We start from the raw sequence: 25,057 nt of genomic DNA, 5'->3' as shown, positions 1-25,057 counted from the left end.
CACTTAGTAAAGTTTAAATGTAATGTTTCCTGTATATTTTTTATCTCTAACATTTGATTAAATAGTAACCTATTTATCCGTTCTTTTCCTTTCATTATTTTAAATACAGGCCCATGAGTATACTTGCTGGTATACACAAACACACACACACATGCACACACACACAGACACTTCATAGTCCCACTTAAATATCAGATTCCCATTTATTAAATTCCTGGAGTTATACTGGGACATTAAAATCATGGGTGGGGTACCTCCCTCGTGGCACAGTGGTTAAGACTCTGCGCTCCCAATGTAGAGAGCCCGAGTTTGATCCCTGGTCCAGGAACTAGATCCCACATGCATGCCGCAACTAAGAGTTCACATGCCACAACTAACAAGCCACAACTAAGGAGCCCTCCTGCCGCAACTAAGAAGCTGGCAAGCCGCAACAAAGGAGCCCACCTGCCGCATCGACGCAACCAAGTAAATAGATAAATAAATAAATAAATTTTTTTTAATAAAAAAAATAAAACCATGGTGGGGGGGAACTAGCATGACAAACACCCTTGCCTTTTTACTCACATTTATATAATTTCAAAGTAGTAGATAAAAACCAGAAGCTAATTGATTACTTGTTTTCTGTAATATATCTGGATCATGTAGTATGGAACAATTTAATTTCAAAGAGACTCTTTGTCTTTTATTATAAAATAGTTTTAGTTCTCCTACTTGATTAAGTGAGACAAGCCTATTAAATACTAAATACTATTAAATACTAAATACTGTATTCTCATTATATTCAGCAATCCTCAGAATGACTCTATATAGAAGTATCACTACCACTTTTTATAAAGACTAACATTTGGAAATGTAAAGTAGATTGACCAAAAACTTAGTAACAGCAGAGCCAAGATTCAAATCTTAATTTGAGTCCAGAGGTTCTTCCTAGCACTATATCCTTGGCAGAATAAAGTTTGACTTGGTCATTCAGTAAACAGCCAATCTTTGAGGACAATAAGAATTAACAAAAATAAAGCCCCTTGACTTCAGTGTTTACGTGACGATTTGTATTTTACGAATAGTATATATGGTAACTTGGTAAATTTGCTATCCTAATAACAGTGGAAATTTCAATCCAAGTACAGAAGAACCAACCACAACCTGAATTTCTTCCTTCTCTCAGGAAGTGTCTTAGAGCAACAAGCCAAAAGTACTTTCTGTGGTGAGGCTCACAAGACTGTTGAGAATAAGGGAAAGTTACTTGCTCTTCTCCTGACATTTTCGCTACCAACCACCCACTTTGCATTCCTTCCTGCAGGCTGCTGGCAGGATTTCTACAGGCAAAGCTTGCCAGATGGGGTTCTAGTGACTGAGGCCCTCCAACTCCAATGAGATGTTATCAAGGACTTAAAAAGGCCCTTCCCCAAGGTGTCTGATGTGTGCAATGCCATCTACCTTCAGATAAAGACATAATCATGTTTAAATGGCAGAAACTCTCAGAGTCTTTAGTAAAATTCTATTACTGGGGAGAAGCGGGGTTATTGAGGCTTTATAGAGTGAGGCTTTCTGAGTTTGGATAGATCTTTTAACTTGAATATTCAGTAACAGAATGTAAATTTTTGGTGCAAAGAGAGAATGCCATATGTTTTCTAATTCTTACATGTAGCAGCATGCATAATTTCTATTGTGGCCATATATAATTTTGAAATTTATACTAGATTAGCCCCGAAATGAAATGCAAATAAATATGATTTTAATGCTATTATATCTTTGCTAATACTTCACTTATTTGTGCATTTTAATAACATTTATTGCTTTTAAATGAAAATAAATTAATCTCAGGCCTGAGCCAGTATATATATAGTATATTAATCCTGATGTGCAAGGAATTGAAACGGCATGTCATAAAATGCTTAAATTAAAAATGTGTTAAAAATAAGTAACTTACTTTAAACTTTAGTCATATTAATAATGGAACTGCATATAAAGTAAAGGTTCTTCTCAAATACCAGTTTTGCAGTGTGAATATAGCAAATTTAAGTATTTGATATATTAATCAAATATATCATGGGAAATAGAAATGTATATAGTTCTTTCTGAGAAAAGTAATATACTGCAATATAATTCTGTATATATAAAGGGAATTTTTAATATAGTTTGGAATTATAGTTACTAATCAGGTTATTAAATTTTTAGAAGTCTTCCAATAAAAACATAAAGGTCTATGTTAATACCAGGATTAGAATTTTCAAAGGGCAACTGAAAAATACTCTCAAAAGCTGCTGAGGAATATGTGACAACTGATTTTTTTTAAAGGTCAAGGATAATCAAATAAAAGCAGCATATAGTAAGGTTAAAGAAAAACCAGTTAAGCATTACAGTGAAGACTAATCGGTGCTAATTAGTGATAACTGACTTCAACTATTGAAAATAAATAAATAAAATTGTCTTTAAAAAGAAAACAGTATAGACTTAAAAAAATAAACTGAATTATCAAATTAAATTAGAAGTAGATGGGCTTAATGGTAACAAAAGTAGGAAGAATGAGTTGTGATAGTAGAAGCAGAATAGCTGCTCACTTTTACAAACAGGGAAGAGGGAATTCAGCTATTAGCTAATGAGTAAAACAGCAGCATCCTCATAGCAGCATCTGATTGCAAGGCAGAATCCTTCCATAAATGGACGCAACTGATTACACAAAATCAGAGTGACCCACTCATTCTCCTATTCCCCCGTAGAAATTGCCAGGACTCTGCCATTGTTGGATGCTTGATGCGTCTGTATTTCCCAATCTGCCACTTAATTAGCCAGAGTCATCAGCTTCCCAGAAGACTTATTTAAGCCCTATTAATAGAATTATGTTGAGTCTATAAAATAAGAAGAAAAAAAAGCCCTGACCGTTGTTGAAAATAATCAGTCACAAACTCTGTTGTTCCAGCATTACTTTAGGATATAGAACCAAATAATCAGCACCTATATATCATTTAGGAGCATGTATTTTTTTTCTATTTTATTTTTAAATTTTTATACAATTTTTAAAGTTTACTTTCCATTTACAGTTATTACAAAATATTGGCTATATTCCCCGTGTTGTACAATACATCCTTGAGCTTATCTCACACCCAACAGTTTGTACCTCCCACTCCCCTACCCTATATTACCCCTCACCCCCCCACCACTGGTAACCACTAGTTTGTTCTCTATATCTGTGAGTCTGCTTCTTTTATGTTATATTCGCTTGTTTGTTGTATTTTTTAGATTCCACATATAAACGATACCATACAGTATTTATCTTTCCCTGTAGGAGCATTTATTGAATGAAGCAAATATTTTTTGAATGCTTACTATGTGTCAGGCCCTTTACCCATACGATTTTTGCTTATAACCATTTATAAATACAGGGATATTTATCTACATTTTACAAAAGAAGATGCTGCTGCTCAGAGATGTTAAGATTCATAAACCTATCAAGTGGCAGAGCCAGAATTCAAACTTTGTGTCCATGTGGTTCTAAAACCCTTATGCATGTTTCCACCAAGCCACTTCCCTAGAGACTTGGACTCTTCTGTTCATCACTGTATCTAAGTACCTGGAACAGTGCCTGACACATAGTAGGTCCTCAGTAAACAGTTCTTGATTAAAAGAAAGCCTGCTCGGTGCAGAGCCTGCTTTCACTTGTGCCTCTGGGGGCCCCTGATGGGAGTAGAATAGTACGTTAAACTTGTCTCAATCTGTTCCAGATCTCAGGTTTTTGTTTGTTTGTTTGTCTTGTTTTTTGTTGTCTATGCCTTTCCTTGTATGTGTTTGAATCTCTAAATCGAGCAGGTAAAACCCCAGGGGGCAGGATTCCATCTTCTTTGCTTGTACCATCACAGCACACTAATGAGCGCTGTGCACGCAGCAGTGCTTCACAAAGTGATCAGGCCATATTAATCATTGACAGAAGGTCTGCTGAAAGAAAGAAAGAAATCTGCATTTCAGGAGTATATCATGAGCCCACACTCAGTTTTCACTCAAAAGAGCTACACACAGCCTATCAAGACCTAAAAAGTAGATTTTTCTCCCTTTGTAAAGAAACAAGGATAGCAGTTTGAGTAGTAAAATCCCTTAACGTGGTCACTCATTTCTGTGATATTTAAATGTGAAGGAGACGTTCTGCTCACAGCTTGGGATGAGGTCTTCTCCAAGACGGCTTAAGATTTCAAAACTGTTCACATACAGCCAGAGAGCTCCACTATGGCAATTATTGTTGATCTGGAAGCTCTCTTGTTGCAGTTTATTTAGATTATACTTCATAGGGCTGTAGATGGAGTGGAATGAAAAAACCTGTGAGAAAATATAGGCACCCCCTCTGAGCACTGAAGATAAGGGTGTAGCCTACAGCAGCATTAGTAGGTCAGGGATTTGGATCTGTTTTGTTCACTAATGTATCCCTGGTATCTAGAACAGAAACTGACACATAGATGGTACACAATAAATATTTTTTAAATGAATTAGGATATAGAAATAATAATGATGAGGAGGAGGAAGAGGTTAGAGAAATGATGATGATAACATAGTGTTTCAGAGGGGAAGTACTGGAAATGTTATCCCCTGAATTAGGATGGATGCAGAGCTTTTAAAGAACGTTCGCTCCAAAAGGGAGAAGAAGAGATAAATTTAGTTCAGGAGAAATGTGGAGGTTCTTTGAAATATTAGGGCCTTCTCCGGATAAATATATTCTTTTTGGACAGAGTTCAGGAGCACAAGAAGTTTGGGGGCAATTATGTTATTGAAGTTTAAAACAGAAGTAGAATAATAAGCAGTATATTGTATTGCCAAAAGCTTAATCTCATGAAAATTAAGAATAAGAAATGGATACTTGTTATAACTGTTATTTAACATTGTTTTGTAAGCAAGGAAGATGAAAGAATTTGTAACAATATTGAGAAAGATATTGATAATTACATTCCAGTAGATTCACATTTTTCAAAAGAAATAAAACTGCTAAGCTTAATAAGATAATTTGGTAAGCTGACTAAATGCAGGGTAAATGTTTCCCATAGTAGCAATAATTTGTTATAAATAGAATTTTAAAAAACTTGTTTACCCCAGACTATAAAGCAACTAGGAATATATTTAGCAAGAAAAGTACTTGGCCTTCCTGAAAAACAGTATAAACATTTACTGATAAGGTATCCACATGTAGGTATTTCATAGATATCCTAAAAATCTCACATCTCATTTTGTATAATTAATTACATTGCAATGAAATTAAATTACAATGAGAATTTAGAAGATAAGTGTTTAAAAATAACCAATAAAATTTTGAGGAAAGAATATACCTATGTATGTGTTGGTAAGGATTCTAGCTGCCTCTATAGCGAAAATCTGACTACTAGTGGCTTAAAATAGGGTTTTTTTTCTTGCTTACTTCATAGTCTGTTGGTAGGTTGGCTTTTTTAAAATTCTTGTTGTGACTGTTATTTTATTATTGTATTTTAATTTCTAAGCATAAATTCGGTGAACATTCACTCTGTGCCAGTCACTGATTGCATTTTCTCATTTAATTCTCACAGAAACACTGTATGTTATCCCCATTTTATGAATGAGGAAACTGAGGCTCTGAGAGCTTCAATAAAGAAATGGTAGAGGAAATTCAGGTTACCTAACCGTAAAGCCAACCAAATATTCTTTTGACTTCCTCAGATTTTTAAAAAAATTTTTTATTGGAGTATAGTTGATTTACAATGTTGTATTAGTTTCAGGTGTACAGCAAAGTGAATCAGTTATACATATACATACATCCACTCTTTTTTAGATTCTTTTCTCATATAGGCCATTATAGAGTATTGAGTAGAGCTTCCTATGCTATACAACAGGTTCTTGTCAGTTATCTATTTTATTAGTAGTGTGTATATGTCAGTCCCAGTCTCCCAATTTATCCCCCCCACGCTTATCCCCTGGTAACCATAAGTTGGTTTTCTACATACATGACTCTACTCCTGTTTTGTAAATAAGTTCATTTGTACCCTTTTTTTTTGATTCCACGTATAAGCGATATCATATGATATTTGTCTCTGTGTTTGACTTACTTCACTCAGTATGACAATCTCTAGGTCCATCCATGTTGCTGCAAATGCATTATTTTGTTCTTTCTTATGGCTAAGTAATATTCCATTGTATATATGTACCACATCTTCTTTATCCATTCTTCTGTTGATGGACATTTAGGTTGCTGCCATGCCCTGCCTATTGTAAATGGCGCTGAAATGAGCATTGGGGTGCATGTATATTTTTTCCTTTTTTTTTTGGCTGTTTTGGGTCTTCATTGCTGCATGTGGGCTTTTCTCTAGTTGAGGTGAGCAGGGGCTGCTCTTCGTTGTGGTGCGCAGGCTTCTCATTGCGGTGGCTTCTCTTGTTGCAGAGCACGAGCTCTAGGCACACAGGCTTCAGTAGTTGTGGCATGTGGGCTCAGTAGTTGTGGCTCATGGGCTCTAGAGCGCAGGCTCAGTAGTTGTGGCACATGGGCTTAGTTGCTCTGCAGCATGTGGGATCTTCCTGGACCAGGGCTCGAACCCATGTCCCCTGCATTGACAGGCGGATTCTTAACCACTGCACCACCAGGGAAGTCCCAGGTGCATGTATCTTTTTGAATTATGGTTTTCTCCGGGTACATGGCCAGGAGTGGGATTGCTGGGTTGTATGTTAGTTCTATTTTTATTTTTTAAGGAACCTCCATACTGTTCTCCATAGCAGCTGTACCAATTTGCATTCCCATCAACAGTGTAGGAGGGTTCCCTTTTCTCCACATCTTCTCCAGCAATTATTGTTTGTAGATTTTTTTGATGATGGCCATTCTGGCTGGTGTGAGGTGACTTCCTCACATCTTAAGCATATCTCACAGTAGAAAGAACCTATAACATAAAACTTAATTAACCAAATGGATGTGGCCTAAATGGGTAATATATATCCAGTATACTATATTATCTTTCCTTCTGTTTCTGTTTTATTTAAGATAGCAAAAATAGTATATATGTCTGAAATTTAGGAGAGCTGGAATCCTAGCCCTCGCTCTGCTACTGAAAAGCTTTGTGACCTTCAGAAGTCACTTCACCTTCTTTGTCCTCAGTTTATATTATCTATAAAATAATGGGAGTTGAATGATAATATCTCCACAGTCCACAATCAAGTGGTTCTCTAAGGAGAAAATGGATTGTAAAGCCTGTCTGGATTCAAAGCCCATGCTTTTGGCTTTCTGTGTAAGTTGGTGTTTATTTATTTTTGTAATAATTTTATTTATAACAACACAGGTGAATGCTCTGCCCTTCACTCCACCTGTCTCACTCCTCAGATGTAAAAGAAGTTTGACTGTGGAGGGGCCTCTGAGACAGAACAAAACCCTCAGTGCTTCTTACTGTGACTGTGTGATTCAAAACTCGATTTGGGAGACCCTTCCACAGTGGGCAATGAGCACAGTTTCTTGTTTATAGAAACTAGGTTTGTTTTGCCTTAAAATTAGGAATCTTGTTTTAATAGCAAGAGCCTGTTAAAATAATACACTCTGTATTCATGTAAAATAAGAAGATAGAGGATACAATTTAATAGGACTTACCTGGTGGTGCAGTGGTTAAGAATCTGCCTGCCAATGCAATGAACACAGGTTCAGTCTCTGGTCCGGAAAGATCCCACATGCCACGGAGCAACTAAGCCTGTGCGCCACAACTACTGAGTCCATGTGCCACAACTAGTGAGCCCGTGTGCTTCACAACTACTGAAGCCTGCTCGCCCTAGAGTCTGCACGCTGCAACTACTGAGCCCGTGCACTGCAACTACTGAAGCCTGCACACTCTAGGGCCCGTGTGCTGCAACTACTGAAGCCCGTGCACCTAGAGCCGTGCTCTGCAACAAGAGAAGCCACCACAGTGAGAAGCCCGTGCACCACAACGAAGAGTAGCCCCCACTCCCCACAACTAAAGAAAGCCCGCATGCAGCAATGAAGACCCAACGCAGCCAAAAATAAAAAATAAAATAAAAAATAACATAATAATAAAAAAGATACAATTTAATAGAAAGTTACTACAATAAAGTGAGAATAACTATCAAATCAAATATAAAATGTAAACTTTTAAACACTGACCCCAGTATTTTTTATTCTCTTTTAAATCCTGCTCATCCTTTAAAGGATAAACTTTAGAGTATTTAGTTTAAATTATATCCTTTCTTTTTTGGTGGATCTATTTTATTTTATTTTTTAGGATTACGGTTTTTGTTTTTTTTTTTTTTTTTTTAAAGTATAATTTCTACTTTATTGTCTTTCCAGGAAACAGTATTTCTTTAGTCTTTAAGAACTTAGATCCTTACATGGGCTTTGGTGGAGGTCGTGGGGCAGCACCAGCAGGTCTAAATCGGGGTGGAGGTGTTCGGTCCTTCCGGGCTTCCCGAGAACGATTCCTGACTACCTTGCTGTGAATGGCACAACTCACGCAGTAATGCAGTTTCACATACAGTTTGGGAAGCACATAGGCATCGAAAACACTCGCTTCGGAAATGTCCCTGACGGCTGCGGCCTCTACGATGTTCCGAATGACGAACTTCTTAATGGCCTTATCCTTGGGCACGCAACGGGCACAGTTGGTACAGCGAATAGGCTGCACGTGGCCGCGGCCCTTTTTGGCACGACCATTGTTCCTTCTTTTCTTGGTCATCTTGGAAGCGAGGAGGCGAAAGAGGCACGGTTTTGACAATTAAGTAATAGGTTTAAGTTCGATTGATTCTGACCTTTCTTTAGCAATTGATTATTATGATGTGCTTTTTATATTGTTTGGCACTGTGACATGGAGAGTCAGCCAAATAAAGACTATAAAATTAAATTGGGTTACTCCTGTATGGGTTATCTACTGGGTGCAGTTGAGTAGCTGGAAGGTTTAAGTACTGAGGGGTTTTTTGTGGGTTTTTTTTATACACATATGCAGTCAAGTTAATGCCAAGAAAATTAGCCCCATCCTGTTTGAGTCTCTGAAACCTTGCTTACAAAGATAGAGACATACTCATTTATTTTTCTTCTGTAGTTAAAATATCCATTGGTAGCTATGCTACCAAGAGTTATTAACCTTGATGTTAGAGAAAGCTTTTATGTTGTACAAAATGAAAATTATTTTCCTTTATTATTTTAAAATAATTGTATAGAGAACATGTTATCTACATACAATTGGCATATTTTGAATTTGATATAAACGTGTATTCAATATATTTATGTTAGCTCCTTCATATGTTAGTGTCAGATTTCATAGCAGCTAGGCTTAGTAACTCTTTAGTTAATTATTTTAGTTGTTGTTTATCTGGTATTTATTTTTCAAAAAACCACATTTTCATATTTACAGAGTGATTCTAAAAACATTTGAGAAAGCAAGAAAAGCAGATATTATAATTAGGTCCATATGATGTCCAACACTGCTCTCTACTGGCAAAGAAGCAAGTCATAAAACAAACTATTCAGTCTTTTAAGCGGGGAAAAAAAAAAGTCAATTTCAAGTAATATTTGAAAATGAAGGTGTAATTCTCAAACTTTCACACGTTTTTGCAAAATGCTTATTTTAGGCATAATGGAATACAATGAAATAACTGGAAGAAATGACTACAGACATCACTTGAGATTAGCTTAAAAGAAAAGCCTGTGTCATTTTAATTAATTGAAAAATAGTTGTGGGAGTTTTGGAAAATATTAAACCAGATATGAAATATCTTAATAGCATTCTAATTTTAAAAGTCTATAAAGTAAATATTTTTGTATATAATAGTGAGTTTGATGACATTTTTCTGTTTTTAATTTCAACAACCTCCAGCCTCTAAAATATCTGCTGTGAGTGCATTTACTAAGTATCCAAATGCATTGAGCAAAGAGATGCGTAGGTTGGACTATTTGCACAGAATATATAATTAGCTTTAAAGTATCAAAAATTTGCTCTGTACTTGTCAAAGTCTTTATTGATGATTTTCCAAAGACATTTTATAGTTTGTAAAATCTGTGAAAAATATATGCTATGTTGTTATACCTTTCAATATATAGACTAAGAATACACAAAACATTTTTATATCACTGTCATCTTACTTTTCATAGTCTAATATATTGTAAATGTCCTTTTATATCTTTCCTATCTGTCCATATTATCTAGGATCAAAACATTATTCAGTATTCTAATCTTCAATCCTTTTAATAACTAGTAGCCAAAATTTAAATACACACACACACACACACACAATAATGCCCCAAATGGAATCAGTCATATATAGTAATTTAAGAGGTTTTGTTTGTTTTTGTAAGTTTGCCTAATACTATCACTAGCCGATTACTTTAACAGTAACAAATTTAAAGCATATTACATTTTCAATGATAATTACCTCTTGATTGTGAGAAAGAAGTTGATGCTTATTTTCATTGATACATTTTTCTGTAGTTTCTAAATTTCCTACAGTGAACATATATTACTATTAAAGTAGAAATGTTTATTCATAAGTAAACAGAAAAATTTTGTTGCAGATCTTCAAAGCACAGACACACAATTGTGCAAGACACGCACTTGGACTTATGTAAGGTCTAATGCCTGATCTTTCAAAAAAAGTATGTGCTGAAAAGAATGTTGTCTATTGGAGACTCTGAAGAAATATAATTGATAAAATCTTGAATACTTGAAATAAGAAAAAGAGCATCAACCATTATCACTGGTCTCGGAACACATAACTCTTTCTTTTGCTCTTTTGCCACACTGAAAAATAGCACTTAGAATCTACATGTATAAAGCAAAAACAGTCTGATACATTATACTCTCTTCTCATCGTTGTTATTTTTTTCTGCCACATGGAGCAGCTAAGACATAAAGTTGCTAAAACATAAAAGCAATGACTTTTACCCAATTGAAAGTGTTCAACATACCAATGTCCCATTTTCTAAGAGATTGTAAAACAAAATTTCTATATTTTTTATTTAGGTAAATTTCATAACAGAAAAGAGAATTTTTGAGATTAACTTCTTTTATTCAGCATAATTCCCTTAAGATCCATCCAAGTTGTGTGTGTAACAATAGTCCACTTATTTTTATTGCTGAGTAGTGTTCCATGGTATGGATGTACCACAGTTTGTTTAACCATCCACCCACTGAAGTATATTTGGGTTGTTTCTGACATTTGACTAATACAAATAGGTCCATTGTGAACATCAGTGCAAAAATATTTACAGGAATATGTGTTCATCTATCTGGGATAAATACCAAAAAGTACAGTTGCTGTACCTTAGGATAAGTGCATATTTAGTCTTCAGAGAAACTACCAAAACTATTTTCCAGTGTAGCTGTAACATTTTACATTCCCACCAACAGCAGTATCCTATAATTTTATTTGCTAATCTGATAACCCTGATTACTAATATTAAGGATCTAACTTTCTTGATTCTCCTTGCCCTTTCACCGAACATTTAACTTATTTCTGTTGGCAGCATTCTTCTCTTTCATCTCCCTCTGCAGCATGGCAGCTACCTGGGGACCCGTGGTTCTGGCACTCCTCAGTCCTTCCATTGAGACCTCAGTGCCAGTGTCTCCCTAATCCACACCTCTTACCCAGAATTCTTCTTCCCCAAGCTCTACTTTGTATACCCAGCTGCTGAGTCTGCTACTCTAACTGATACATCAAAGGAATTTAGACTCAATATGTTTGAGTATCTTTCATTTCTTCCTGTCATTCAGGTCGCTATTAAAATGTCACCCTTTTAGAGAGGACTTTCCTGATCACTCGATCTTAAATATTACACTCTGCTTAATTTATGTTATTATTTGTGTTATTTTTACTTATTCCATCTAAGATATGTTAGAAATATGTGATCTAGACATAAACATAGAAATATATAGATACATACATACATACATACATGTGCACATACACAGGTGTGGTCCCTGGGATAAAAACTACACTAGGACAGGGACATTTTCCCCCTGCTATATACCCAGCACTTAGTAAATGCTTGACTTATAGTAAATACTCTCTTTTTTTTTTAAGGAATAAATGAGTATGTGCAACTTTAACTTGTTATCACTTGGGGACTTAATTCAATTTTTATTTAATCAAAGTTATCCATGTCCATTTTAAACAAATATTTCCCCAAGGCTTCTAATGAAAAAGCAAAATGTTCCTCAGCTCTTTTCCCAAGTGTCACTCATTGAAGTAACCATTTTCAACTCTTGTTATTTTCTTCTTTATTTCTGGATAACCTTCTACACTGCTGTGCCTTGGTTTGTCATATATGTAGTGGTTAACACCCTCTGTCACTGCCCCACCCCCTTGATTCCTGGGTTCCATTTCTTCCTCTGCTTTATTTTACACACTCCCCTCTTTTCCTATGAAGAGCTGGGGCATGGGAGTTTAAACTTTTAGTCCCTTTCATATCTCAGTATATTTTTTCTCTCCTTGTAATCTGTAAACTTGGCTCTAAATCTTTTTTTTTCTTAGAATACGAAGTTATTTTTCTATTTTTCTACACCAGTCATTAGCTAAGGAATATTGTGATATGGGGCAAAGCAAAAAACTTCCAGGTGTCTCCAGCTCTCTGTACTGGCAAAGTGACCTCATTGCCCAAAGGAAATCCTTTGAAGGTCTTGTGTGTGAGCCATTACCAGCAAAGCATGGGGAAGCTGGAGGATGGATCCCAGCACTGATAAAGAAGATCCAAGGAGAGTTGAGCAGGCACCAACAATATCCACTGAATTCTAGTGTCTTCCCCAAACAATCATTAAATTAAGAAGTGACAATCCCTCATAATTATAAAGCACTTTGCGGTTTACAGGGTGTTTTTGTTTTTGTTTTTTTTCTTTTCTCTTACTGCAGTTGATCTTCAGAGCAATTTTGTAAGGAGAGAAGAACAATATTATTATCCTTATTTTTCAAGAATCAAATAAGGTAGAGACTAAGTGACCTTTCAGTATCTTCAGATTCTAAGCCTAGAGTTTATTCTAGCATGCTGCATCATATTCAAGGATCTTATAAATATTTTATATAGACATGGAATGCACACAAATGTGAACTATTTAATCTAAGTATCATGACTTTTATAACTTAAAAATACAGGAACTATTATAAGGAATAATCTGCTTTTCAGTTTTAAAATTATTTCCATTCAGTTCATCCAACATTACATAGAAAAAAAGGGTTAAACGGCAAGCTTCATATTGGAAATCTTTAAAGCTTAGTTCCCACAATCATTCAAGGCTTCTCCCTGTGTTTCATTACTCAGATGGTTTAATTAAAGCCAACGTGAAAGAAACATATTAAAATGTTCCTGGAGCACTGCAAGAGGTTGATTCATTTAGAATGTACTTGGAGTTCTTCCATAATTTTCCCATATGGGCCTATTTACATATAACCACTATGACTCATGACATTACTGCCGAAGTACGAATATTTTCCATAAATATTTCTAGCAACTCTTACAGTCTGTTATCGACACATCAGACGCTTCCTTCTTATAGTTCAGTAATCACTTAGCAATGTAGTCTGCTTTTACCTTCCTGTTCTGCTAACACTAGACCACCACTAATGGGGAATCTCTCAGTGATAATTTCAGAGATGTTGAGAAGAGTTTACCCCATGGATTTACTCAGAACTAAATAGCTTCTACTGTGTTTGCTCCCCTCCTGTCACTTGAACCCTTTACTCTTTCTGCACGATCTAAAACAGTGCTTTTCAAATCTGATGGCACGTTAAAATCACCTGGGGAGCTTTAAAATGCAGACGCCCTGGCTCCGCCCCAGCTAATTAAATCAGAGTCCCAGGCATTGGTCTAAGTTTAAAGCTCCCAAGTTATTGTATCATGAAGCCAAAGTTGAATACACTGTCCTGAAACAGAAGAAATGTGATGGGTCCATTGGTGTCAGGAATCAATTTGGCTGTCTCACATATCTTAGTAGCAGGTTTTCAGTTCCTTTTTAGCTGAGAATTTCTCCATTAATTTTGGTCTTTTTTTGCAGATGTGGTCAACCAATTTGAGGTCACAGAGGGACAAACCTAGTGCCTAATGATATTACATCTAGACCAAGTTGCAGTTGTTTGGCATAGTTTGAATATATTAGAAAAAGAAACTGTTGTACTTGTAGAATCTGAAAACTGAAACTTTTTTGCCTTAATGCTTCTGAGCTTCACGTTCGCTCCATGAGCTTATTAGAAACGGGATCAGCAGTTATCTCCTATATATATATATATATATATATTTTTTTTTTTTTTTTTTTTCGGTACTCGGGCCTCTCACTGTTGTGGCCTCTCCCGTTGTGGAGCACAGGCTCTGGACGCGCAGGCTCAGCGGCCATGGCTCACGGGCCCAGCCGCTCCGTGTCATGTGTGATCTTCCCAGACCGGGGCACGAACCCGTGTCCCGTGCATCGGCAGGTGGACTCTCAACCACTGCGCCACCAGGGAAGCCCCTCTCCTATATTTTCAGCTCACCTTTTCTATCTACCTTCTACTCTTCTCCTCAGCTGTTACTATTTTCTAAGTCTGTTCCTTAGATTTTAGTACAAGAAATCACTTGTGATGGTTTTAGAAATATAATTCCTTAGCCCTACCCTTATTAGATTGAGAAATCTACATTGTTATGTTTTAACCTGCTCCCTAGGTAATTCTCATACAGGTAATACACAGAGCCCATTTTGAAAACAAAACTCTCATTTCTTTAGTTGTTATTGTTAGTTTTTTCAAGAATGAAAGAGAGGGATAAATTGGGAGATTGGGATTGACATATATATATGTCAGTATAGATAATACTGCTGTATATAAAATAGATAACTAATAAGAACCTGCTGTATAGCACAGGGAACTACTCAATACTCTGTAATGGCCTATATGGGAAAAGAATCTAAAAAAAAAAAAAAGTGGATATATGTATGTATATAACTGATTCAATTTGCTGTACACCTAAAACTAACACAGCTATAGTTGTGTTACTAGCTGACTGTAAATAAACTATACTCCAATAATTTTTTTTAAAAAAAGAATGAATTAAATGTGATTTTAAAAGATACCCTGACATTACTATTTTGCTCCCTTTTATTCTGTGAGTTAACACATGAAAAATGTTCTACTTAATTATTTGATGTAAAGTATATATACATACATACTCATGCATATGTCTATTTATATAAGAAGTGATGAATTCTTATCCCACCCTGGTGTTATGATGAGTGATAGTATGTGACAGGAAAAAAAGTCTTTGGAAAATTATATATACCTAATGAATTTAATGATTATTTGCTATTTATATAGAAATAATCTGTAGAATAAAATATCCACATGTCAATTCTAATTGGTCTTGGACATTTCATGACATTGGACTTCTGTTTAAGAGGTATTATATCTCTCCAAGATAGAGATTTTATTACAATGTCGTAATTATTATGAAACGTTTTCTTTTTGGGGGGGATAGGTCAGGTTTTAACTAAAAACCTCCAGGGATATTTTAACTCTTAGTAAAATTGTAGAGCTTTTTTTAAAAAAAATTTTGAATGTACTTTAGCTTATGGCTTTGATGAATGTTGTATACTGGGTATTAAAAAAAGTGTGTATTTAAAAATTTTACATGCTGTACAAGTGTGCTAATTGGAAAACAAAGAAAGATGTTGATTTGACATTATAAACTGTATTAAACCACATTAATATCTCAAAATATACTATTGACAACATAAAAATTATATGCTTTAAATTTTCAGATAATTTTTAATTGTTATTGTATTTTAAATTTGAGTTCAACTTTATTTCTCTGGGCCCAATGAAATGTCTTTAATTTTCTTTCCAGTACAAATCTTCAAGTATTTAGGAAAAGTATGTTTTAAAAAAACCTTGAATAATAGGAATTGTATATGATTAAGTAATGTATTTATATTTTCATATAAATTAGTAACTTCTATTTAGGATTTGGACTTGAATTACTATCACATCATTCTATTATTCCATGATATATTTCAACATGACTTACATATGATATAGTAAAGCCTGTCTCACAAGTGACCATTTTCAGTTTCTTGGCAGCACAGAAGTGGAGCAGCCCAAAGGAACAGAAGTTGTGAGAGATGCTGTAAGGAAGCTAAAGGTAGGGCAAGCCCTCCAGATAAGTGTCTAGTGTATTGAATTTATCATCAGTCATCAGTAGACTGGTGAAAATTCAAAGCATGAATAGCTCTGTGGCAGCTATGGCTTCACCCTGGTAAAAATGGTCTGTTGAATGAATATCACTAGATCAAGGAAACATATTTAGTAATAACTAGGTACACACGATTATTTTTCTGGGTGTGGAACACTCTTTGTATTTTTCTAAGGTATAATTTTTCATACTCAACAAAAAAAATGTAACGGCAATATTTTATGTGTTGACATTCTGTAGCTTGCCTTTACTTTGCAATGTGGACTTGTGCCCTAACTCAAAGACTAATAATGGCAGAACAACTGTCTCTAAAAGTTAGAATATCATATCCACCAGTTGAAAGTATAGAATTAGACTTAATTACAAAGCCGCATTTTGCTGTGACACTATATGTTAAAGACGTCCTAATGGACAAATCCATGAGGATCTGGCCATATCTATGAGCAGACCTGGGGAACTGGTGAGAGTAAGAGCAGAAAAGGACACTAAGCAACTCTACATACTAAGAATCAGCAAGTTTCCTGAGAAAATCTTATGTAAGCTGCCATTCATCCCTCACATGTTTTTCTAATTGCATCCCATCCCAAAAGACATCCTTCCCTCTGAGATACTAAGATTTGAAAAACTCCTTCAACAGAATTCTCATGTTTATCTCATTAAGAAAATTTAAGGGCTTCCCTGGTGGCGCAGTGGTTGAGAGTCCGCCTGCCGATTCAGGGGACACGGGTTCGTGCCCCGGTCCGGGAACATCCCACGTGCTGCGGAGTGGCTGGGCCCGTGAGCCATGGCCGCTGAGCCTGCACGTCCGGAACCTGTGCTCCGCAGTGGGAGAGGCCACAACAGTGAGAAGCCCGCGTACCGCAAAAAAAAAAAAAAAAAGAAAATTTAACATAGCACTATTTTGTTAACATACTTTATTGTTATTCTCTATGGTTCTCAAAATTTTTTTAGAAACAACCCTTTTCTGACTATTTAGAGTTCATCCAATTATTCCATAGGAGAGGTAGGCCTCTGTTCCAGGCAAAATCATAGACATTAAAAAGTATTACTTTGCTTTGAGAATGTCATATCAGGTGGAATCTACTGAATGTTTAAATTGAGAAAAAAATTGAAGTGAGTTGGCTTGCTTTCTGGGTAAAGAAATAAAAGGTAATATTTTAATCCATTTATTTTACCTGACTTTTCTTAATTTTTTTGTATTTTAAAATATTTTATGTATTTTATATTTTACGTATTTTTAAAGAAATATACTAAAAGGTCCTAAGATGATCTCACTCCCATTTGGAGAAAAAGGGGACCCGCCAACCATTTCTTTTAACTACTCATTAGGCAGTAATTTATACTTGTGCTTGTTTGGCAAATACTTTTAAGCACTAATAGAGAATTTTAAGAGTCTTACAATTTATGGACAACATTTAGAATAAGTTTCTATTTAAATGTTCAGAATGTTGCACACTCTGGGTATGAATCCAACTTCACTACAATCAGGATGTTTTATAAAAGAATGATGATATTTACACTTAATGTTTCTTTATACCTAGGAGGTTCTTTATTCAGTGAACCCAAATCCAAACCCAAAAAGATTCAATTACGTAATGACTAGGTAACAAAGAGATATTTGAGATGAAATGCTTTCTAAAAAATGGCTAGTTTTTAATGTATTCTTGTGAAACTTTATTTTCAGTTCTTACGTAGTTTCCTATTTGGAAATGTACTCTGTTAATAAAGGAATGTGGTTTACAATAAGATAAAAATCATGAAGTATAGTTTAAAAATGTATACTCAGTTGATAATAGCTTTTGTCTTTCAAGTATCTTCCCGAATACTTAATCTAATAAGCAATCTTTACTCTATTGATTGTAAAAATTTTGTAGATCAGGAAAGTATATCTAAGGGTAATGATTCATGAACTAATGAAAATAAATAAAACAATGTTTTTTATTTACTTCTAAATTTTTTTGTTTGTTTCTTTGTATCAAAGGGCAGATGCTACAACTCAAGAGTATACAAGAATATTTACATTTATTTTAAGAACTTAGACCCTCGCTCCTGTGTAATTCTGTTGTCATGTAGAGATGACCAGAAGATGGTGCTATGGCTCTACTAAAAAAAAAAAAAAAAGAAAGAAATTTGCTTATTAACCCTGTTTTGTGTACACATCCCCCATTTTAATATCCTGCGTACTTTTCTTAAACATATGTATTCTGATTACTTTTTTATCCACTATAGTTCAGTATTATATTTTATTTGCCACATAAGGTAACATTTCATTTCTATTTAATAATTTTTCAAAAGTTTGCAATATTAATATATTGACTTCTGACATTAAAGAAGAATTCAAAATTTATGACTAATACAAGATGATAGAAAACTTACAAGATTTTCAATAGTGTATTTTTTTATGCTTCTGTGTTTAATGATGCCTAATAATTTTTCAAGAAAAATTTTAAAACTTTGATTTATTTTATTGGGTACTATTTTTCTGTCATTTTGTGGAGAATTTATAGTTCATAAAGTTTTCTTAAATATTATAATTTTTATAAGTGTTTACTTTCAGAAATTCTATATCAAAACAGCATATTTTCTATTTCTCAATCATGTTCAACAATTTCTATCTCTTAATCATGTTTTATTCTACAATTTAAGAAAATTCCAAATTTTTCAAAAAGTGATAATTAAAAAACTCTTTTGACTTCTAGATATTTAATATCATTGTTATTGTAAGGAATTTTATTTTTAATAGAGATTTATTTAGTTTTAATACAACTAGTACAAATGTCAGAGGGCTCAATATATTTCATCAACAATCTGCTTGTGATATTTACATGTGGATGAATATTGGTATGTAGACCCAAAACTTCTTGATTTCTCTGGAAGATAACCAGGGAGCAGCATTCCTGGACCCCAGTTTTAGAGGACAGACCCCTCACCGCAGCAGAGCTAACAAAATTACATGAAGCTACCTCAAGCTATGTGGCCTTGGAAATTACTGAAAAGTTCTGTTAAATCTAGGCCCAGCAGTTTCTCCACTTGACCTCACTCTCTCTGAGTAGCATAACACTCTGTTTTTGTCTTCATAACCAGTTATTTAATTAATGAAATACTTAAAGATTATTTTAATTATAAACGTACATACATAGCTGGTATCCCTGTAAGAGTTATCAGGAAAATGTTTAATTAAATCAACAATTTATAAGAACCACAAAAAGAATTTGAATTAATTCATTAATTTTTATTGCCTAATGTATATTCCATTAATAATATAGTTAGATTTCACTTTTTAAGTCCTTGAGAAATGGATAGAAATTGTGTGATGATGATATTGAAACTCAGTAGTGCTCCCTTTAAAATTTCTTTAGCTGTTCTACTTACAAGTGGCATATATTTAACTAAGTACTTTATTTATCTCAAGTAATACTTTACCCTTCCCCATCATTTTGTGGTGATAAAGGCTTGTTTTTGTTTATTCATTTGTTGCATCCAGATATCCTCCAGAATTCTTAGGCTTTACTCCCTTTGAATATTCTTATTAGATTATTATATTCAAGTTTTACTGGTAGATCACTCTATCTAGATGACCAAGAAATAAATTTACTGAAGCAAAAATGGAAAAAAAAATTTGCAGAAAGGCTTTTCAAGCATTAACATTCAAGTAGTAAATAGGGAGAGAAAAGAATACAATGTGAGCATGAATGTGTCTCCAAAATGTAAATTAGATGTATTGTGGAACACAGTTGAGAGGTCTACGAGTAGGAAAAGAGACCTAGAGAAATCATGGAGACTGTAGATAGAATATAGTCATCTCAAACTAAAAAAAAACCAAAACAAAAACCAAGCAGGAAGGAGAATATTAAACTTTGTTTAAAATAGTATAGATTGAACAAATATAACCTTCGGCTTAAATGTTTTGCAACATTTGTGCAACAGTCAAGGCCAATAACCAGTATCAACCTTGATAAACATGAAAATAGAACTGGAAGGTTTTTTTTCTCTAATTCAGAAAATGTGCTGGGCAAAAGAAAAGAGTTATTAGTAGATAGCAAAACTAGGTTCTAGGCCTGATTGCTACAGATCCATTTTATGACCAAGGTGACTGACTTCTCTGAGACTTACTTTTCTCATCTTTGAAATGGGAGGATGGGATTGGATGATCTCTGAACCTTCTTGGAGCACAATTATTTCATCTTGATATGAAGCAGAAGAAAAGGTTTCATAAGCCATAGATCAGCTATTTTATGTATATTTTTCTTTTTCTTTGTCTCGTTCTCTTGTTTCCCCTCTCTCCCTCCTTGCTCCCCTCTTTGTTTATTCTACTTGTAGCCACTACTTCCTCCCCTTTTTCATTTTTTCCTTTTTTTTTCTGGCAGAAAAGACATAACAGATAAGTTTAATGTTAGTGGTTGTTTTGTGACGGACTTTTTGGAAACTAAAAGAGGTCACAGGAGAGGTTGTGTCCAGATGTGGAAAAGGCTTCAAAAGCTATTGCTCATTTTCTGTTTCTGGAAAAGAGCAGCACCCAGGAAGCCAGCTTAGACTGCTTCTGCGGCCAGCCATGGGATTGGCTTTGTTCAGACGTGTTCACATAGATGGAAAGCAGCTGATTTATTTTGTCAGCCTCCATATGTGAAAACCCCCAAATTGCTTTGATTATACCAATACAAGAAGAAGATTATGAAGGGAAGAGAAACAAATTAATCCACTTTCTTTGGAAGAGAGCTGGGATAGTTTTTAAAGGTCTGCACTGAAGCAAAACAAGTTTCTTAAAGACAAAAAAGAAAATTCTCTGGCATGAATTAGTCACATTTATGTGCAGAATGTAAGACTGCTGAATACCGAGAAAAAAGCTGCCTGTATTTATAGAACAGGACAGATAGCAAACTAAAAAATTATACCACCCAAAATGAAATAAAGCAAATGGAACCCTTCCCCTATAACCCCCTCCCTGGATATCAAGGCAGACATTTGAAGGCATTCTTATATGCATTCATTATGTTATTCTCCATGGCAGTGCAAAATCATGAAAAGAGAAAGAGGCCTTTAAACACTCTCTGCTCTGGGACTGAACTATACCATGTGTATTCACATTAGAAAGAAATACACAATGCATATAAATATGACACACAAAAGAGGACTGAAACCCCATCTTGCCTTACAGATACTCTGTTTTGAATCGAGTTAGGGTGATCCATATGCTAACAAAATGTTATACTAGGAAATAACTTCTTGAACCCCTACAAGAGGGGTAATAAATACAATTTTTTTCAATAGTTCTCTTCTATTTCTTGAAAAGAAAGGGGGCGGGGGGAGGAGAGAAGGAAAGTAGGGAAAGAATAACATTGCCAGATAAAGCCAGGACATTTCAATACTTCTAGACTGAGTCTAGTTCTGAGTGTATTTTTTTGTTTGTTTGTTTCCTTTTTGCGGTACGCGGGCCTCTCACTGTTGTGGCCTCTCCCGTTGTGGAGCACAGGCTCCGGACGCGCAGGCTTAGCGGCCATGGCTCACGGGCCCAGCCGCTCCGCAGCATGTGGGATCTTCCTGGACCAGGGCTCGAACTTGTGTCCCCTGCATCGGCAGGCGGACTCTTAACCAATGCGCCACCAGGAAGTCCGTTCTGAGTGTTTTATCTGGGATAATTACTTCAATCCTTAGCTTCAGTTTGATTTCTAAATATTTGGGGGCCATGTGGAGTTTATAAAAATACTTTATAATGGGCAATAATTTATTTAATGAAATTTCAACACTGAATATGAGCTCCAAATATATGTGTTCATTTTCTATAGAAACAGAATTACAGTTTTGAATAAATTTTCATTTGTAGTTTGCAAGACATATCAAGAAATCTGAAGGCCAGAAAATTCCTAAAGTTGAGTTGCAAATATCAATTTATGGAGTAAAAATTCTAGAACCCAAAACAAAGGTAAGGCTCATTTTTAAACATCGGAAGCACTCTACTCTTGAATTAATTGAAATTATGCTCCTAGTTTAATGAGTATTTTAAAATGTTTTACCAGTTGAAACTGTTGAGTTCTCAGTTAACTGCAATTTAAAACTCTATAGGATTTATAGGGGAAGAAACAACATTTGGAATTGCTTTCTGAGCGGTTTGTTCTGCAGCCTATGTTTGGGATATAAAAATTTATATTAAAAGTGTATTCAACGGTATTTGGTCTTGTATTTAGGAATTTTTCTTCATAAGCTTGAATGAGATGCATGTAAGTGTGGTTCACTGAGTATGAAAGAAGACAAAAGCTGTATGCTGTTTATTAAAATGTCCTGGACCGACTGTTATTGCCTGTAGACATAATCAGTGTGTATTAGTTTACTAAGGCTGCCATAATAAAATACCACAGTCCTGGTGGCTCAAACAATAGAAATTTATTTCTCACAGTTCTGGAGGCTGGAAATCTGAGATTAAGCTGACAGCAGCAGGCTTGGTTTCCTCCGAGTCTTCTCTCCTTAGCTTGCAAATGGCTGCCCTCTTGCTGCCTCTTCACATGGTTGTCTGTGCACGCATACTCCTGTCTCTTTGTATGTCTTATTTCCTCTTCTAAGGACACCAGTCAGATTGGATGAGGGTTGACCCTAATGACCTTATTTTAACTTAATCACCTCTTTCAAGCCTTATCTCCAAACCCAGTCACATTCTAAGGTATGGGGAGTTAAGGCTTCAACATATAAATTTGGTCGGGACAAAATTCAGCCCATAACACAGTGTAAACTTAAGGTTCTTGTATTTGAGAGCTTTACCCCCTACAGATCCAATGGAAAAAAATTGGAAAATATAATCTATTCTAGATTCACATTTATTAATATGTACTTACTGTGGATGTAATTGTTTTCACCTAAATTGCATCAAAAATAACTGAGACATTTGCAAAAATAAGTCCCACATACTATCTTAGCCTACAGAATCAGAATTGCCATGGAAATTTTGCATTTATAATATGTTTTAGGACAACTGGACAATGGCATGGATGCACCCACAGTTATTGTTCAATTCCAAAATAAAGAACAATTACATTCTTTCAAACCTCTCAAGCCAAGAATCTAAGACCTCCCTCAACTGTTCTAATTTCCTTCTATTCTCCACACTCAATATTAAATAAAAACAAAGAATTGGAGACCACTTTTGTTATGGTTATCCCAAAGTAACTATTGCTGAGGTGGCTGAAAGCAGACAAAAGAAGTGATGAAAGGATAGTGGGAGGTCTGGTCTATTCAAGCTCATGAATATATATACGGTTTGCTGGGAAACAAGGCAGTTGAAATTATGGCTCAGATTAACTCATTAGGCAGATGGTAGTTACAAAAGAACAGTAGGCTAAGGAAGCAGTAAGTTATAGAGTGACAATGTAGTCAAAAATGTAGCAACCAAAGTGTAGTCTTATATGCAATTAAAAAGAAAAACAATCCTTGTACTGTATTTCCTTTTTTAAACTAAGTGGATATGTAGTGGCAAATGTCCAGGTAGAACAAGTCATTTGTAGACCATGTTCCTGTTTATTTCTTCTAAACCATATAGATCCCTTTTGGAATGTATGTCTGTGTAATTAATTCAATCGTTTACATGAATTTTAGGACTTGTCAAAGCACACCTTGAAATATGTAAGGCTGATAATACACTTTATGTATCATCTACATGTGTTCTTGTTTGTTTTGATTCAAGTCTACCCATAATATATCCTAAGCTATAAAAATTTCACCAATACCATAATCTATAAATTATAATCTACTAAACCATTCTATTATTGAACATTTAGAATGCTTCAAATTGTTCATTAATTAATAACAAAATTTAAGTATTTAGAAAATACAAATATGATTAAATGCAGTATATAAAGAGAACGTCATTAGTGTTTAGAATCAACAGTTTAAAAATGGCATATCTTTACAAATCACAAAATATAGAGACTTAAAGATACTGCAAGATGACTAACACTGATTTAGTATGTGGTGTGTGTGTGTGTGCGTGTATTTAAAAAGACACAAAGAAGCAGATCATGGGAAATGCATATGTAGCAAATGTTACCCGTTTGTGATTATGGAGCCCACATAATAAGACTCCCATAATAATGAGTTTCCTGTTTTCAACCTGTCAACCATATCATTATGTTCCCTAAACTTGTACTGTCAAATCTCTATGCCTCTCCCAACCTAAACCCCACTTACAAAACATCAGTGAGTTGGGATTCAACTCTGTGATTAGCCAACTGACTTTTGTTCATGGTATTTCTTACCCAAATCAATAACACCAATGCTTTTCTTCCCTGTCCCAAAGTCTCAATTTCCTATATCTAATAGCTAATTTTAAAGAGACCCAATTTAATTTTTTCCCAAAAAAGTAAGTTTTCCAAACTTTTAACCAGAAAGAAACATCTCTATTTTCATCCCTGCCAGACTTGAAGAGTGATCTTGGAGTTTTAAAATCTTTGAAATGTCTTATAAATTCTATTATATTACATATGGATAGACAGCAACTGACCCTTTACTCATATATCACATGTGAATATAGAGTGTCTGACTCTTTACCTATTATAGAATATACAATTTTTTGAATCCATAAAAACATATAGGTAATCTAAAAAAGGGATTACCAGCTCTTCTGGGCATTAGTGCCCCTAGGAGGCTCCTGAGAATGCCACTTGCTGGAGACCACCCAGGCCTTTCAGATTCAGAATCTACAGAACAAGACTTAGTATCTATAATATAAAAAACAAGAAAACCTCCCCAGGTGACTCTGATACAGCCTGTTCACAGATATGCATTTAGGAATCACTATTTGAGGAGATGTGAGTGAATCAGAAATAATCTATCATATATTTTATTTTGGGTATAAGCTGTAATTTAGGAAAAAAATAATTAAATATGATGGTCCTAAGATAAATTTATTTATAGTAAAACATACATGTTTGCTATACA

The 25,057-nt window shown here is 34.9% G+C and overlaps 2 protein-coding genes across 7 annotated transcripts in view; one reads left to right on the top strand and one right to left on the bottom strand.

The window, feature by feature from the left end:
- The window catches only part of GULP1 (GULP PTB domain containing engulfment adaptor 1), a 272,148-nt gene that overhangs the window by 200,451 nt on the left and 46,640 nt on the right, over positions 1-25,057 (top strand). For all 6 annotated transcript variants that reach the window (XM_032637493.1, XM_032637496.1, XM_032637492.1 and 3 more), the window contains exons 5-6: positions 16,013-16,084; positions 21,957-22,055. In XM_032637493.1, coding sequence (XP_032493384.1) covers positions 16,013-16,084; positions 21,957-22,055 — 171 coding nt within the window. The remainder of the gene's footprint in view (positions 1-16,012; positions 16,085-21,956; positions 22,056-25,057) is intronic.
- Positions 8,234-8,693, bottom strand: LOC116756669 (40S ribosomal protein S26). Its single transcript, XM_032637499.1, has one exon. It carries the CDS (start codon positions 8,667-8,669, stop codon positions 8,322-8,324), a length of 348 nt encoding a protein of 115 aa, XP_032493390.1. The 5' UTR covers positions 8,670-8,693; the 3' UTR covers positions 8,234-8,321.

The sequence above is a fragment of the Phocoena sinus genome, chromosome 7, assembly GCF_008692025.1.
Source record: "Phocoena sinus isolate mPhoSin1 chromosome 7, mPhoSin1.pri, whole genome shotgun sequence".
Taxonomy (NCBI): domain Eukaryota; kingdom Metazoa; phylum Chordata; class Mammalia; order Artiodactyla; family Phocoenidae; genus Phocoena; species Phocoena sinus.
This window is presented reverse-complemented; position numbering and strand designations above follow the sequence as displayed.

Coding starts and splice junctions, on each gene's coding strand:
- LOC116756669 (XM_032637499.1), bottom strand. CDS start 8,669: ATGACCAAGAAAAGAAGGAACAATGGTCGTGCCAAAAAGGGCCGCGGC.